Below are 18,076 nucleotides of genomic sequence, written 5' to 3'. Positions count from 1 at the left end.
CCTTGAAAAATATAATGAGAGACTTTTTGCTGCAGTGTAATGACATTGCAGAGTTTGTGTAAAGATACCAAATATAAGAGTTGTGGTTGTTTTTTTTTTATAAAATTTAGGAAGATGCATGGGAGGAGCAGAAATTAAAGAGGTTTGATTGTGGGTTCTGGTATTTCTGATTATATGTTAAACATAGCTAAGGAAAGTGATCAGCACAATGAAGTAAATTCCCTTTCATCGTAATTAAAGCCCCTATCTCAGCCCCACTTTTCTGTGACTGAATTTCTGCATTACCATTTTTTACTATATCATTGGTGATAATTGCTTATATAAAAAATTCTGTGGGCTCTTAAATATAACACAACTTAGCCAGATCTTGTAACTTAGTTTAAGAACATTGACTTGATTTATGTAAAATTTTCTTTTTAAAAACACAGTTTTGTGTGTTCAGTTGGGGCTTATAGTTCTTTAGTAGTTAAACATCTTCCTTGCAGTTTTCTGTGAAGTATTAACTTACCTAGAATATTTTTTCTTAGGTATTACAAGGATGAACTTAAACAGAAGCTATTATGAATTAGTGAATTCACACTGAAAACAGATTTTACTATGCTTTAAGATAATTTTTTTTGAATATGAACACAAGACCTAGGACTTTGTCATATCTGTTTACCTTATGTTTTCATTTTGGAATGAGTGGGTGGAAGGAAGCCTTAAGTATGGTTGGTATCTATAGAGCCATATCAATTACACAGATTTTTAAAACCGTCTTAAATATTGAACATAAAAGTTCACCTATGTGAAAATGTGGCTGATTGAAGTAGCATCAATGCTCTATCCAGGAGGCATTATATAAAATAATTGTTGAACTTAATTTTAAAAGTCTGTCTGCCTGTTTCTTCAGCCTGTTAATGAGACTGTCTCTAGGCTGTTGCTTTTGGGCAACATCCTAAAAATCTATATGATACAATTCTTTTTAAGGTAATGAAAATAGGAAAGAATATTAATGATTTTCTCTGCTCTTCAGGGGGGTGCTGTTTAAGGGAAAGGAAACCTTTTTAATTTTTGCAACTGAGGCTCATGCTGATCCTTGTGATTCAGACCTGCAGTTTTGCCTTAGGCCTTGTATGCAATGATGAATTGTTCAGTCCAGTTAAGACATGCTGCTTTTGACTGGCATTAACTTTGAATTGTAATAACAAAAACCTTGGGTACTTTCTCTTTATTTCTAACGTTTTAAGGCTTAAATTATTGTTCTTCAAATTGTCAATGGAATGTTTTATTTCCCTAAAACATTGCTTGAAATACTTGAATTCCTAGGTATATATAACAGATTGTAAAAAAACAAAAACAAGAGTATTTTTGCTAGACTGGCAAAAGATGACTTAAACAAATTTTTGCAGCAGAGAAATATAAGTGAAATATAGTGGTTTTCATTTATAAATACTTAAAAAATCTTTAATTTTTAAATGTATATTTGAATTTTTACATATTTTCCACAGAATCAAATATGTCCATATGACTTATATTCAGTTATTTAAACCCTGATTCAGTCACTATGATGTATATATTGATTTAAATGTAGTTAAAGTGATAAATCCAATATTTGGTCACTGGTTCAAATTTTAAGTGACTTTGGCAATACCTGGTCAGCCAATGTCATTTTTATAGACTTAGATCTTTCATTATGAAAGTATTTAAGATGCCAGGTAAGTGAGTTTGTGCCATGAAGAGGCATTGCTAATTTAAACCTATGGTCTCTGTAGCAGTGAATGCATGATTTTCAAAATAAGAGTTTTATCTTAACCATTCTTAAAAATTTTTAAGATGATTTCATGCAAATTAAACTTTGGAATTTATTTGCTAGATTTAAACAAGCATACTAGCTTTTCTTAATTTCCAGTTTTTTAAATAATAGAATTTTATATTTCATCAACAGTTGTGCTAAAAGGAATTTTTCAAATGATTTGAATACAGAGCTAAAATTGAGTTGACTATTTCATGAGTTCCCCCCCCCCTTAATTTAAGTAGTATTTGGTAAGCATTTTTAAAAAGCAAACCTACAGGGCACCTGGGTGGCTCAGATGGTTAAGCGTCTGCCTTCGGCTCAGGTCATGGTCCTGGAGTCCCGGGATCGAGTCCCGCATCGGCTCCCTGCTCCTTGGGAGCCTGCTTCTCCCTCTGCCTCTCTCTCTCTGTCTCTCATGAAGAAATAAATAAAATCTTTAATAATAAAAAAAACCTACAAGGAAAGAGGTATAATAATGAATTGTAATTAGTAAGCTTGGATATAGAAGAGGTCATCGAAAATAGTATTGTTTGAGAATACATAAGTTATGGCACAGTAACTTTTTCAGAAATAAATTTGCATTTATTGATTCTGCCTTACAGAATGTGACAGTGATGATAACCTGGGTATAAAAAATACTTCAACAGAAGAAGAATTGAGATCCACAGAAGGTAACCTAATGAAGTTAATCCTTTTTCTATTTGACTATATCTGTGTGTTTTTTAATTGCTCCCTCTCTTGCCTCTTCACCTGCTCTTCACCTACTCCCTCCTACCCCTGAATTTCAAAAACATTTTTTCCTTGTTTAAAGGAGAGTTTGCATTTTCCCATGTAAGATGAGTTAGGGACAAAAGCCTAATAAATATTTTCTGACCCCTTGCAGAAAAACTTTGCAAATGGGCTAGAAGGTTTTGGTTTCCAAATTTTTCTTTATTTTAAGTAGTATTAAATTAAGAATATTAAATGTTAAGCAGTAGAATTATGAAAACAAGCACTTACATGCGAATATTAATAGACTATTTCTATAAATTATTTTCTTCTTAAAGGAAAAGCTATTTTCTTCCATAGGTTAAAAAGAACTTTTGTATTAACCTCACATCAAGTCATTACCTGGCTGTACCACTATTTGGTTGGCATATGCCCATTTATTCACTTTGGTTTTTTGCATAACTGACTGTGCTTCTTAATAACCATGGGGAAAAACAAAACAGTGATTTTAGAGAATAGTTTAAGCTTCACAGAAGAATTGAAACCATTATACTGGCACCTTTAACATTAAAGGACAACAGTAGGAGCCTTAATATATATTCCAATAAAGTATTTGTTATTGGAGATTTGAGAGTGGGTATGTGGAGACTAGAAAGTAGGGAGGAAACTGGCTAAACAAGCACAGACAAAATGGCCCAGCTGATTTGTTTTCTGTGTATTTGCTTGATCTCTCACATAATGCAATTAGTTTAATTAAGAGTATACTAGAGCTTTGTGCTATTAGGAGTTTGGGAATTTGAATCTGGCAGTGAAATTTATTCATCCATTCAGTGAAGTAGAAAACTCTTATCTGGGGTGCCTGCGTGGCTCAGTCGTTAAGCGTCTGCCCTCAGCTCAAGTCATGATCCCAGGGTCCTGAGATCGAGGCCTGCATCGGGCTCCCTGCTCAGCAAGAAGCCTGCTTCTCCCTCTTCCACTCCCCCTGTTTGTGTTCCCTCTCTCGCTGTGTCTCTCTCTGTCAAATAAATAAATAAAATCTTAAAAAAAAAGGCAACTCTAATCTTTCTTTCTTACAGCCAAAATTCAGTGGTTAAGTGAAGTTGGCAGTAAATCTGCAGCCTAATTTGAAGCAAGTTTTTTGACCAACTTGTTTTCCCAACATGGTTTTTTCAAGATCTAGCTCACTGCTTAGCAGCCACATAATGATGAGTTAAACAAATGAAAGAACTTTTGTGGGTTAAAAAAACAAACAAGGGGCACCTGGGTGGCTCAGTCGGTTAAGCGTCTGCCTTCCTAAGCATGTCTTCGGCTCAGGCCGTGATCCCAGGGTACTGGGATTGAGTCACGCATTGGGCTCCCGGCTCAGCAGGGAGTTTGTTTCTCCTTCTGCCTCTCCCCCTGCTCATGCTCATGCTCTCTCTCAAATAAATAAAATATAAATAAATAAATAACCTGCCACCTAAGTTGTTTATCAAGGCCACTAAAAGTTAAACACCATTGAGCATCTAAGTAGTTTAGACTTGGCAACCTTTATTTGCCACTCATGACTAATCCCATGGAAGATGCCACACAAAATCATAACTTTTAAATAACCACTCTTGGGAAGCCTTCACAGTTTTTATGGTTCCTAGTTAATCCAGGAAATCTGAGATATGTATAATGCAATGTGTACCAGAGTTTCTAACATTTTGTTATCTATGGTTATTTTATGATTTGGAGAGTTTTTACATTTTTGTGATTCTTTAGTTTGGCAAAAGGATTACTATTAAAGAATTCAAGAAAAGATTCTCTAAACTTTTAACTAGTTATGAGGTAGGAGAAATCAACTGGAAAAATCAGAGTGTTAGATATGTGCTTTATTTTCTGATGCTTTTTATAAATAGGTTTGAAAAACACACAGTGTTCCATATAAGTTAAGGGATATATTTCCTCCACAGTTTCCTCTGATGCCCTTCTTTATCCCCTTCCACCCAACAGGAACTAGCTCAAATATCTCTTAGGTTGAACCATAGAGAACTGACATTCTGTAGACATTTTTGGATGGTCAGTACTCGATTTACCATCTTTAGAGAGAGTGAACTAGTGCCTTCTCTGGGCTCCCTCTGAACCATACCAGGTAGATTTAAAATTTTTCTCTATTATCCTCTTTAGAAGTAAGATTATGTTTGTTGTTGTTTTTATTTCAACAGCACCTAGCACCTAGTGTTTGGCACTAAATAATTGTTTGTTGAAGAATAAACTTGTAACAAACTCAGAACATGTTAGAGCTACCAGGACCCATCTCTTTATAGCTGAATAAGGGAAATTAAGATAGAGGCGATTTGGTTGGGAGAAGAGTGGGTGATTTTACTGACCCTACACCATGGAAGCAAAGTGATATTTTAGTCCAGACCTAACAGCAAAACTCAAAAAAGTTTAAATTACTTCTTAAGCCTCTTTTCATTCTTTCCCTTCCCAACAACACTCTAAATGCCTGACAAATGGTAGCAAAAGGCCTGGTAAATCTGCTTGTGACTTTTACCTTGAGGAATGGTAGTTTCCCTTATCTACCCTCTCCTTCCACCACCATGATTTGTTTCATGCTTTGTTATTCTGTGTAGACCAGTAACAGACTCTTGACTACCCATGCCAATCATAAAGGTCCTCTATAATCTATTTTGTATACCAGACAGGGGAAATAGAGGCCACATAATGTGGTGGTATAGAGTGCAGACTTTGAATTCAGACTGCCTTGGTTAAAACTCAGCTCTGCTACTTATGAGTCAGGTTATGTTGGGCAAGTTATTTAACTTCACTGTGTGTCTGTTTCTTCATTTTAAAAAATGGGAATACTAGTATACCTGTCTTACTAGAATAATCTGGTACGTGGTAAACAGTACATGTATTAGTTACCTGCATATCTTATTGCATTTGATGATACTCTACCTATCCCTTAGCCTCTGCTTGCTTTTTTCCATTTTTCTTTTTTTTTTTAAGATTTTATTTATTTATTTGACAGAGAAACAGCAAGAGAGGGAACTCAAGCAGGGGGAGTGGGAGTGGGAGAAGCAGGCTTCCCATGAAGCAGGAATCCCAATGCAGGACTTGATCCCAGGACCCTGGAATCATGACCTGAGCTGAAGGCAGACGCTTAACGACTGAGCCACCCAGGCCCCCCCCTTATTTTTCTTTCTTATCTTCAAACTGGATAAATTGTTCTGTCTTCAAGTTTGCTGTTTCTTTTTTCGGTTTGCTTAAATTTGTTAAACTCCTGTAATGAATTTTTCATTTTAGTTGTCCTTTTCAGCTCCAGAATTTCTATTTGGTGGCTTTTCATAATTTGTTTCTTTATCGATATTCCCATTTTGTTCATACATCGTTTTCCTGGTTTCCTTTAGTTCTTTGTCCATGGTTTACTTTAGCTCTTAGAACATATTTAAGATAGTCGGTTTAAAGTCTTTGTCCAGTAAGTCCAATGTGTAGGCTTTCTCGGACAATTTAACTCATTTTTTTCCCCTTTAAATGGGCCATACTTTCCTGTTTCTTTGTATTCTTTGTGTTTTTGTTGTTGTTGAAAACTGGGTATGCAAAATACTACAGTACCTCTGGAAATCATATTCTGTCTCTTCCCCATAGTGCTTTTTGTTGAAGGCTACAGTTGTCCATTTGTTTACTTTTACAAACTAAACAACATGGGGTTGGGACAGTGACACCCCCCCAACATACACACCACCAAAAATTTATATATAACTTTTAACTTCCCAAAAGCTTAATTACTGATAGCCCACTGTTGACTAGAAGCCTCACCAATAACAAACTGTTGATTAATGCATATTTTGTAGGGGCACCTGGCTGGCTCAGTTGGTTAAGCATCCAGCTCTTGATTTTGGCTCAGGTTATGATCTCAGGGTCCTGGGACTAAGCCCTGTGTCAGGCTCTGCACTCAGCTCAGAGTCTGTTTGAATTTCTCCTCCTCTGCCCCTCCCCCAGCTCACACATGTTCACACCCTCTCTTTCTTTGTCTCTCTTAAAATAAATAAGTCTTACAAAAAAATCAGTACACAGGCACTTGGGTGGCTCAGTCAGTTAAGTGTCTGCCTACAGCTCAGGTCATGATTTTGAGGTCCTGGGATTGAGCCCCATGTCAGGCTCTCTGCTTAGTGGGGAGTCTGCCTCTCCCTCTTCCTGTGCCCCTCCCCCCACTTGTGCGTGTGCACGTGCACACTCTCTCTTTCAAATAAATCTTTAAAAAAAAGTCAATATGTATTTTATATGTTATATGTACTATATACTGTATTCTTACAATAAAATAATCTACAGATAAAAATATTAAGAAAACCATAAGGAAGAGAAAATACATTACAGTAATATACTGTATTTATAAAAAAATAATTCATATATAAGTGGACCCTCACAGTTCAAACCCATGTTGTTCCAGGGTCAGTAACATTTTTGCAAAGAACTGTATTCCTTGTCATGTCTGATCATTGAAGTATCTAAGCGTCTATTCTTTTTATTTGTTTTATTTATTTTTTTAGTAATGTCTGCACCCAGTGTGGGGCTTGAACTCACAACCCTGAGATCCAGAGTCACATGCTCTTCTGACTAAGCCAGCCAGATGCCCCTAAGTTTCTATTCTTTTGGCTTGTGTTCAGCTGGTGTTTTCCCAGGGGTTGTCTTGAATACCAAAAGCTTAAAAAAACAAACAACAAAAAAACACCTTTCCCAGTGTTTACAAATTGGCTCTGTGCTAGAACTCTTCAATATTTAGCCAGGCTTACACTGATGTACAGATCACCCAGTGGTGAAAGCTTTGGGTCTCTTCAAGTATTTTCTCAGCATGCATCCTGTCCTACGCATTTGCCCAGCTTTCTGAATTCCCTAGTATACATAGGTGCTTTTGTTTTGTTTTTTTAAGATTTTATTATTTGACAGCGCGAGTGAGCACAAGCAGGTAGAGCAGCAGGCAGAGGGAGAGGGAGAAGCAGGCTCCCCGCTGAGCAGGGGGGAGCCCAATATGGGACTCCATCCCAGGACCCTGGGGTCATGACTCGAGCCCAAGACAGCCACTTAACCAACTGAGCCACTCAGGCGCCCTACGTAGGTGCTTTTGAATGCTCTGATTTCCCAAAGAAATTTTCTGTGGCTTTTCCTTCTGGGTATCAGGCAGTGTGTTGTATGTCCCAACCATAATCTTTAGCCACAGGCTGTGGTATTTTTTATTCTTACAATGTTTTAAGCAATGCTCAGTGCTTTTCTGTCCTGAATGGGTTCTGAGCTAGGAAAAACAGAGATGAGTGCTTTGTATCAGTCCTTCTTGTAGCCCCCACACAGATAAAAACAGACAACACAGTAATTTGTAACTTTTACTCTGCTCCATATGGAACCAGGGACCAGGGTCCCATGCTAGGAATATGTGCTGCTGCCAAGTCAAGGTTTGGTGAAGAAAGGGCAAGTAAAAATACAACAAAACTTTTCTACTGTGTTTATGTTGTCTTTTTCTTGATTTAGTGTTTGCTTGGTTTCTCTGAACCTTTGAGGTTTTTTCAGACATTTGACAGTTGTTTCAGATGGTTTCTAATTGTGTTTAATTGTTTCTGTGAAAGGACGGGTGTTTAGAGCTGCCTACTCCACCATTTTGTTGAACTCACTCCAAGACTGATTTTATTCCTTCTTTAAATGTTTAATACCATTTAGTCCTGGAATTTTCTTTCTGGGAGGTTTTTCTATAATAGATTTATTTTCTTTAATGTATAAAGGTGTTCAGATTTTGTTTCATTTTGTGTCAGTTTTAGAGAATTGTGTTTTTCAAGAAATTTGTCCATTTTACCTAGATTGTCAAATGTATCAAATGTACCTTTTATTTCTATAGGATCTTGGGTGCTATTTCCTCGTTTGTTACTGATACTGGTGATTTTTGTTTTCTCTCCTGATCGGTCTAACTAGAATTTTATCAATTTATTTGATCTTTTCAAGGAATGAACTTTTTTTAGTTGATAATTTCTCTCTCTTTAGGCTGCTTTCAATTTCATTGATTTCTGCTCTTTATTCCATTTTTCTACTTTGGGTTCAGTTTGCTTGTCTTTTATAGCTTCTTAATGAGTTAAAATGTTTCTTTTTAATAGAAACATTTAAAGGTATAAATTTCCCTCTAAGCCAGGGTCAACAAGCTTTTCCTGTAAAACACCAAGTGGTAAATATTTTAGACATTGTAGTTCTGTTGTCTCTGTTAAAATTACTCAGCTTACTATTATAGTATGAAAACAGCCATATACAATACATAAACAAATGCATATGGATGTGTCCAGTAAAACTTTATTTACAAAAATTGCCTTTGGACTGGGTTTGGCCCACAGACTAGTTTGTCAATCCTCTACTTTTACCATGTTCCACGAATTTTCGTATCTTGTATTTTTGCTATATTTCAATTTGAGAAATATTTTAATTTTCCTTGGATTTTCTTCTTTCACCTTTTGACTCTTTAGGAGTATATCGTGTAGTTTCCAAATATTTGAATGTCTTAGTATTCATTTCTAATTTAATTTTGTTATGGTAAGAGAATATACTCTGTAAAACTTAATGTTTTTAAATTTATTGAGATTTTTATGGCCCAACATGTGGCCTGTCTTAGTAAACATTCCATATGCACCTGAAAAGAATGTGTTTTCTGTGTTTATTGTGTAGAATGCTTTATAAATGTCAATTAGGTCAAGGTGCTATCAGATCTTTATCCTTATTGATTTTTTTTTAAATCTAGTTGATCTATCAGATATTGCAGTAGGGATAATAAATTCTTCATTAGTAATTGTGTATTATTTTTCTCTTTGGTTCTGTCCATTTATTCTTTTGTATTTTGAAGTTTTTAATTGAAAAATTCTTTTTTATATTTCTGATGTGTCTTCCTAATGAATTGACCCATTTATCCTTATGAAATGTTCTTTATCTCTGGTAATACCTTTTATCATGAAATCTTCTTAAGATTTTATTTATTTTTTTTTAAAGATTTTATTTATTTATTCATGAGAGAGAGAGAGAGAGAAGCAGAGGGAGAAGCAGGCTCCCAAGGAGCAGGGAGCCTGATGTGGGACTCGATCCCAGGACCCTGGGATCATGACCTGAGCCGAAGGCAGACGCTTAACCATCTGAGCCACCCAGGCGCCCAAGATTTTATTTATTTTTGAGAGAGAGAGTGAGCATATGGGTGGAGGTAAGGGGAACTGGGAGAGGGAGAGGTACATCTCTTATAGACACCATGAAGTTCAATCTTATTTTTTGATTTACTGTAACAGTCTCTACTTTTAAAGAATGGATTATTTAGTCTGTTAATATTTAATTTCTTACATGGTTGAATTCTTGTCTGCCATTTTGTTTTCTCTTTGTCCCCTCTTTTATCTTTTAGTTCCTCCTTTCGTACCTTCTTTTGGATTATTATAATACTATATTTTACTGTATTGTATTTAGTTTTTACTGTTTTATTTATTTATTTATTTGAGAGTGAGAGAGAGCACAAGCAGGGGGAGCAGCAAGGGGAGAGGGAAAAGCAGACTCCCTGCTGAGCAAGGAGCTCAACGTGGGGCTTGATCCCAGAACCCCTGGGATCATGACCTGAGCTGAAGGCAGATGCTTAACTGACTGAGCCACCCAGGCGTCCCTAGTTTTTACTATTTTAATAGGTCTATGGGCTTTTTAGCCCTTTGTATTATTATTTTTTTTTTTTAAAGATTTTATTTATTTGAGAGAGAATGAGAGATAGAGAGCACGAGAGGGAAGAGGGTCAGAGGGAGAAGCAGACTCCCTGCTGAGCAGGGAGCCCGATGTGGGACTCGATCCCGGGACTCCAGGATCACGACCCGAGCCGAAGGCAGTCGCTTAACCAACTGAGCCACCCAGGTGCCCCAATTTTTTATGGTTGCTGTAAAGATTTACAATGTATATTTTTTGCTTTTTATAGTGTATTGAGTGCTACTATACTCCACTTTATCTAAAATGTAGAAACCTTCCAATACTATAGGTTAGTTTATGTCCTTCCCCCAAGTCTCTATGCTGTAGTCGCCATATGTATTACATCTACATGTATTATAAATTCTACCAGAAAATCTTATTTTTTTTGCTTTAAACAGTGCTGTGAATTTTAAAGAAAGAAAAGAAAAAAATATGTATCCTTTTATATTTATCCACAGCTGCCATTTTTAGTGACCCTTCATTCTTTCCAATAGAGTTTCCCTCTAGTGTCATTTTTCTTTCATCAGCTGAAAGGATTATTTTTAAAAAATTTTTTGTAATATGCATTTTGCTAGTGATGAATATTCTTTTTTGCTTATATGAGATATCTTTATTTTTCCTTGAATTTTGAAGCATGTTTTCTCTAGCTTTAGAATTCTAGTTGACAAATATTTTTCCTTTCAGCACTTTAAAGGTGTCCTTCCATTGTCTTCCAGCCTCCATTATTTGTCATGACAAGTCACCATAATTTGTATTTTTGTTTCCCTGTATGTAATGTGTCCTTTTTTTACTGTTGCTGTTTCAGTATTTCTACTTTGTCCTTGGATTTAAGTAGTTCTTGATAATGCCCCTAGATGTGGTTATCTTTGTATTTATCCTACTTGGAGTTTTCTTAGTAATTATGTTTCCCCCAATATTAAGGATTTTTTTAAGTAGTCTTTACACCCAGCGTGAGGCTTGAACTCACAACCCCAAAATCAAGAGTCATGTGCTCCACTGACTCAGCCAGCCAGGCACCTGTTTCCCCCAATTTTAGAAATTTTCACCCATTATTTCTTCATAATTTTCTGCCCCACTTGGTCTCTCTTCTTTTGGACTCCAGTTATACATGTTAGGTGGCTTAAATTTATCCATAGGTGTGTTCGTTTTCTTCTGATCTTTTTTCTCTGTTGGATTTTTTTTTTTAAGATTTATTTATTTGAGAGAGAGCACAAATGGGGCAGGGGCAGAGGGACAAGCAGACTCCCCGTTGAACCTGGAGCCCGATGCAGGACTCCATCACAGGACCCTGAGACAGAACTTGAGCGAAAGTCAGACTTAACCGACTGAACCACCCAGGCACCCCTTTGTTGGATAATTTCTGTTGTTCAACCTTCAAGTTTATTAATACTTTTTTCCTACCTTCTCCAGTGTTAAGCTCACTGAGTGAATTTTCCATTTCAAATACTATATTTCTCAGTTCTAGAATTTCTGTTTAGTTGGTTTTTTAAAAACTGATTCATTTCTCTGTTGAGATTTCCTATCCATTCATCCTGAAGTCCATGAAAATAGAACTTTTCTAAAATTCTTTTCTGCTAATTCCAACAGCTTGATTGTCTTGGGGATTAGTTTCAATTGGTTACTCTTCCTCTTGACTGTTCAGTTACATTTCTTTTTCCTTTTTTGATGTTTATGGATGTTGTGGATGTACATTACAGATTCTTTTGATTCTGCTGTTTTTTATCTGAGGAATGTTGTTTTTTTTTTTCAGCAGTTACCTTGCTAGACCTATACTCCACAAACTCAGCCTCCTCCACATTAGCAACAGCTAAAATTGCTTGCTGCTTTTATTTCCCAACTGTTGTTTTTCACTGAGATTCTTAGATCCTCTCCTTTGTGTGCACAGTTCAGAAGTCCACTAAGAGTGTAGATTTGGAGGATCCTATCTTCTGTTGCTTTGTTGTTTCTTCTGGGATACCTTTCTTTTTTTTTTTTTTTTTTTAAGATTTTATTTATTTATTTGAGAGAGAGAATGAGATAGAGCACGAGAGTGGGGAGGGCCCAAGGGAGAAGCAGACTCACTGCTGAGCAGGGAGCCTGATGCGGGACTTGATCCCGGGACTCCAGGATCATGACCCGACCTGAAGGCAGTCGCTTAACCAACTGAGCCACCCAGGCGCCCCTGGGATACCTTTCTTTCATAAACCTTCCCTGCAGCTTCACTTTCTAGCTTCTATGACTGACCCAGACTCTGTCTATGATGCCTTAAGCCACAGAGTTTGGCTTTCTGGGTTAAGTTCTGTTACCTTGTCCCAAAAGGATTGACGAATGCCCCGATGCAACAAAACCATAAAGCTGCACGTTGAACCCTGTGCAGTTTGCTGCTTTTGGTGATCAGCTTCTGTCCTGTTTCTACCTAATTTTCGTTGCTCTCCAGTGCCTTAAAATAGTTTATAATTGTTGTCTATGGGAGGGTTAATCCAACATAAGCTACACTATTATTAGAAGTGGAACTACTTGATTGTTTTTGTTTTTATCATCTTTTAACTGCCAAATTTAATTCATAGAAGTTCACTATAGACAATATTTTTTTATTCATTTCTGCTATTTTATTTTTAGTTTTCTTTTTCTTTTAATCCGTTTGTAAATTATATAGTTTCTAGTTTTTGTGGTTATATTGGCATTTTGCCACATTTTATTTATATAATTTAAAGACTAGACTAGGGTGCCTGGGTGGCTCAGTTGGTTAAGCGACTGCCTTCGGCTCAGGTCATGATCCTGGAGTCCCGGGATCGAGTCCCGCATCGGGCTCCCTGCTTGGCAGGGAGTCTGCTTCTCCCTCTGACCCTCTTCCCTTTCATGCTCTCTATCTCTCATTCTCTCTCTCTCAAATAAATAAATAAAATCTTTAAAAAAATAAATAAATAAAAAATAAAGACTAGACTATACCTACAAAGTGTCTGCCTTTATACAACAATAAAAGGACTCTAGAACACTTCAGTTCTGATCCTCTCCCCCCAATTTATATGCTGGTATTCTCCAGTGTTTAGTTCTGTGTGTGTATATGTGTATTGTATAATGCACACAAAAATTGTACAAAACATCTCACAAAGCTGGTAACCATGCCTCAGGTTAAAAAAATAAAACATCACCAGCACAGTAATTTGCTAGGGCTGCCATAACTACATACTACAAACTAGAAGGGTTAAAACAGCAGAAATTTACTGTCTCATGGTTTTAGAGGTTAGAAAACTAAAATCAAGTTGTCTGTAGAGCCATTTTCCCTCTCCTAGCTTTTAGTTATTAACAGGCAGTCATATGCACTCCTTGGTTTATAGATGCATCACTCCAATCTCTGTCTCCATCATCATGTGGCCATCTTCTTCTACCTGTGTGTCTGTCTTTACATGGCATTTCTTTCTTATGGGGACACCAGTTGTGTTGGATTAGTGCTCAACCTAGTGACCTCATCTTAAATTGATTACACCTGCAAAGACCCTATTTTCAAATTAGGTCACATTCATAGGTACTAGGGATTTGGACATATGTTTTGGGAGGAACATAATTTATCCATAACAACCAGTACTTTAGAAGTATCCCCCTCATTCCCTCTTCCAATTACTCCCCTGCACTCCTTCCCAAATGTTAGGGGCCACTGTCATGTCTTGAAATACTAGTTTAGTAGTGCTTGATTTTGAACTTTATTTAAACTGCGTCATACAGACCATCACTGTCCAGTAGAATTTTCTGTAATGATGAAAATATATCTGAAGCTGTATGGTTGCTAATAGTCACGTGTAGCTGTTAAGCACTTGAAATATTGCTTAACTGAGGAACTAAATCTTGAATCTTATTTAATTTTAATTGATTTAAATATAAATAGCCACGTAGAGTCAGTACCCATCATATTAAGACAACATGAGCATGGTCTGTACCCTTTTATGTTTGAATGCCTTTTTTTTTTTTTAAAGACTGATTTATTTATTTGAGAGAGACCAAGAGAGCGGCGGGGAACAGAGGGAGAGACGGTCCCAGGCAGACTCCATGCTGAGCACGGAGCTTGACATGGGGCTCCATCTCACGGCCCTGAAATCATGACCTGAGCTGAAACCAAGATTTGGATGCTTAACCCAACTCTGCCACCCGGGCACCCCTAGCCTGTAGTATTTTAAATTACAGAAACATAACACCAGTGTTCCAGCTGAGAGGAAGGTGTAGCTGCATCTTAGAGGGATCACTGGTACCTATGAACCAAGACCTCTGAGAGACTTTGGACTGGATGGGATGAAATAAATCTGGTGTGAGAAGCTGGTTGAAGTCCAGGAAATGGAGAAACACTTGTAAACCCAAGAGTGTCTTTCCTGTTCACTATTGTATTCCTATGCCTGGTATACAGTGGGCATGCAATAAATATTTGTTAAATGAGTGCATATATATATAATATATGCTTCTCAAAACATTATATAGCCATGAGTTTCACTCTTTGCCTGTGATGCTAGAAAGCTTAAAATGAAATTTTTAATGCCTGTGAGATTTTGGCATTTCATGGTTTTGCCTTTCTATTTCTATTTTAAGTCTTAAATGCATTGCCTCAACTGATTATTTGTCAGTGATTCTAGAAGTTTGTTGACTTTTTTTTTTGAAGATTTTATTTATTTATTTATTTATTTATTTATTTGACAGACACAGTGAGAGAGGGAACACAAGCAGGGGGAGTGGGAGAGGGAGAGGCAGGCTTCCCGCGGAGCAGGGAGCGCGATGTGGGGCTCGATTCCAGGACCCTGGGATCATGACCTGAGCCGAAGGCAGACGCTTAACGACTGAGCCACCCAGGCGCCCCTAGAAGTTTGTTGACTTTTGTCCCTAAATGGAAATAACTTGCAAGTTCCTTAGTAAACTCATATGTTAATTCAATCTGAGGTTATGTCCAGATATTCATTATTTGAAATACTCAAGTTTTATGAAACTGCCAAGTCATCCTAGTTTTCTCAACTTTGTATTTCCTTTCCTTCTTGAACAGACAGATGTAGTTAATGAGATTTACATAAAGCACATTTATTAGTTTTCTGCCCTAAATATTAAAATTCTCTGTTTTGTTAATGCAGATGTGGAATTAGAAGAAGCTATTAGAAGAAGTCTTGAGGAAATGTAATTGTAAAGATATTACCACACAACATCAAGTGGCCTTGAAGAGACTCAGGATAATGAATTCTTGAGTTTGTTTTCTAAAGGAGACCAGAAATCTGTTAGTACAAATGTATTTGGAAACATGCTTTTTTTGCTTTTGCATCTGATATTTGCTTTGTATTTTTGTGCTATTTTGCAAAAATGTACAGAGGAATAGAATACATGTTAATGCAGATATAATCATGTATTCTAATATAGTTATCACAGTTTCCCAGTTAACTTTGAATTTATATATTTAGGTTAAAAAAACTAAAAAATAGAGAAGCTCTTGACTATTGTTTATATGTTTCCCAAATAGCATTAGTTGTTTAATTTTATTTGTACTCTACAGATGATTCTAGTTTATTTTTTTAGGAGTGAAAATGAATATAAATAAAGCTGTCATAGCTCAGTTTTTCTGTAAATTCTATTTCTTATGTGGCACTAATATAGACTACCTTTGAGATCTTTGTTTATGATTATTAGAAGAGAGTAATGGAAACTGATCATGGAAACAGATTAAAAACTTTTACCAGCAATGTTCTTTGTGGGTTTCACTCAGATGTATAGTCCTGCTTTATTGGAGCAGCACATTGCTGGAATTAAAACAAAAAAACCCCTAATTTCTTTGAAATTATTAAAAAGAAACCTTTTCCATTCCTTTTACCTGCTTAGGCTTTCATGTGACTTGTATTATCTAATGTTTAAAAGGGAATGATGTCAAAATGTTTGCATAGAATTAAATGTATTTTTAATAACATTAGTCTTTTTTTATATATATTTGTGTAAACATAATATTCTTCCAAAAAATAATGTTGATGGTTTACTCAGGAGTAATCTTCCTTAACCTTTAAAATTTTTATTTCATTGGAAGTGTCTTCATTTTAATTATTCATTAAATAAATTGTCAGTTTCCTACATTTGGTATTACACATTTAATTTTTAGATGGTCAGGCTCCATTGTGAATAATAAAAAACATTACATAATTAGAAGACTAAGAAGGGCTTGTCATACTCTTTGTGCGTGTGCTTCATGACCATAAATGTCTTCCCTAAAGATTTTAAGTAGTAATTACATACCAAACTTAAAATTTTCTATAAATATAAATTTGTCTTTAAAACAAAAAAATCATGGCTAGGATTTTCTTCTTTCTCTGCAACTTGATATTTAGTGTAAAATAGCATTACTGTTTTTTTTATTACTATAATCTTTCTAGTCCACATTGGAAACAAATTTGTGTTTTTATTTCTTACGATGTCAGTTCTGTCCTACTTTCTTGCATTTTTTTTAAGTAGACAGACATGTAGGTTGAGAATTTGCCATTTTTCCAAAATGACCACATTATACTTTTAATTTGTATGTTAAAGTCTTCAAGCAGGGTTTTAGGAGGTAGTCATGACTGGACCTTAAAGACATCTCCCCAATCTTGCTCAATAGTGAGGAGCAGAGAAAGGATGATCCAGAAAGAAGAGTGGTGAAAAACAGATGTGGGGAAGAGAAATCTACACCTCTTTGCTAGAGGTGCCACACACATATATGATATACACTGATGTTCTGTTAAGCTTTTGTGGTGTGTATAGTAGTATAGTAGAGAGTAAATGAAGTTTTTTTATATGACAGTAAAGGGATATTTCATCATGACCCTTAAAAAAAGATAAATGGGTTGTTTAATGTTTTCATTAATAATTGTCACTGATTGTATTTTGATTTGTTAAGCAATTAAAAATCATTTTAAAATTACTTCATATTTTGAACTTAATTTAGACACAAAGAGGAGAGGTAATCAGTGAATGATATTATAGAAAGTTAAATGGATTATTATCAAAAGTAAATGTTTCCAACATTGATAAAGATGTGTATCTTTTCATTACATCATTCATTTATTTATTCATTCATTCACTCCCTCACAAAGTATTGAGTACTTACCATGTGCCAGTGACTATTCTAAGCACTGGGGATATATACCAGTGAGCAAAGCAAAGCCTTTATGGAGCACATAACAGGGGAGGGGGGGGGTTGGATAGAGTGCTTATTATTGCTTATTATCATAAGCAAATATATCCAATGGTGGTAACTAATGAAGGCAAATAGAGAAGGGAAAGATTATGTTTCTGAGACTGAGTGGTGTGATCTGGCTTTTGGGGAAGGATTACCTTTAGTTACTATATTGAGAACATATACACCAGAGGCAAAAGTAGAAGCAGGAAGACCAGATAGGAAGATGTTGCAGTAGTCCAGGTGAAAATTGATGGTGGCTGGGACCAGAGTGTTAGCCGTGGAACTGGGGAGAAGAATCCTAGTATATTCTAAAAGTAGAGCTGAGGGGATTTACTTATGGATTGGATCTATAGGATAGAGAAAAAAAAAAGAGTCCAGGATGATTCTAAAATGACATGATAGACTTTCAAACCATTCACAACATGTCTTTGGATTCCAAGTCTGTGTTGTGATAATGGCAAAATATAATTAATGAGGTCAAATAATCCTCTACAAAAATAGTGTATTAGTATGTAGATTAAGTTAAGAGAGAACTGGAATCCAGACTGAAGGCCCTCATCTCTGTTCAAGTATTTAAATGGCTTTGATCTCAGATTAAAGGTTGTGATTCAGCTTAAACTGTTATTTTATGTGCCCTGTACATTCTCATCCTTGCAATATGAGGCATATGGCTATAATGACATATTGCGCAAAGCACAAGCTTTTAAGTACATAAATCTGTACTCCCAATCCCGTTCCGCTTTTAC

The 18,076-nt window shown here is 36.0% G+C and overlaps 1 protein-coding gene across 1 annotated transcript in view; it reads left to right on the top strand.

Moving 5' to 3' along the window:
* ZNF451 (zinc finger protein 451) overlaps nt 1-17,164 on the top strand; it is an 89,486-nt gene extending 72,322 nt beyond the window's left edge. Inside the window, exons 14-15 of the mRNA XM_027600844.2 lie at nt 2,380-2,448; nt 15,271-17,164. Of these exons, the coding sequence (XP_027456645.1) occupies nt 2,380-2,448; nt 15,271-15,317 (116 nt within the window). The 3' untranslated portion in view covers nt 15,318-17,164. The remainder of the gene's footprint in view (nt 1-2,379; nt 2,449-15,270) is intronic.
* The last annotated feature ends 912 nt before the right edge of the window (nt 17,165-18,076 follow it).

The sequence above is a fragment of the Zalophus californianus genome, chromosome 7, assembly GCF_009762305.2.
Source record: "Zalophus californianus isolate mZalCal1 chromosome 7, mZalCal1.pri.v2, whole genome shotgun sequence".
Lineage (NCBI taxonomy): Eukaryota > Metazoa > Chordata > Mammalia > Carnivora > Otariidae > Zalophus > Zalophus californianus.
This window is presented reverse-complemented; position numbering and strand designations above follow the sequence as displayed.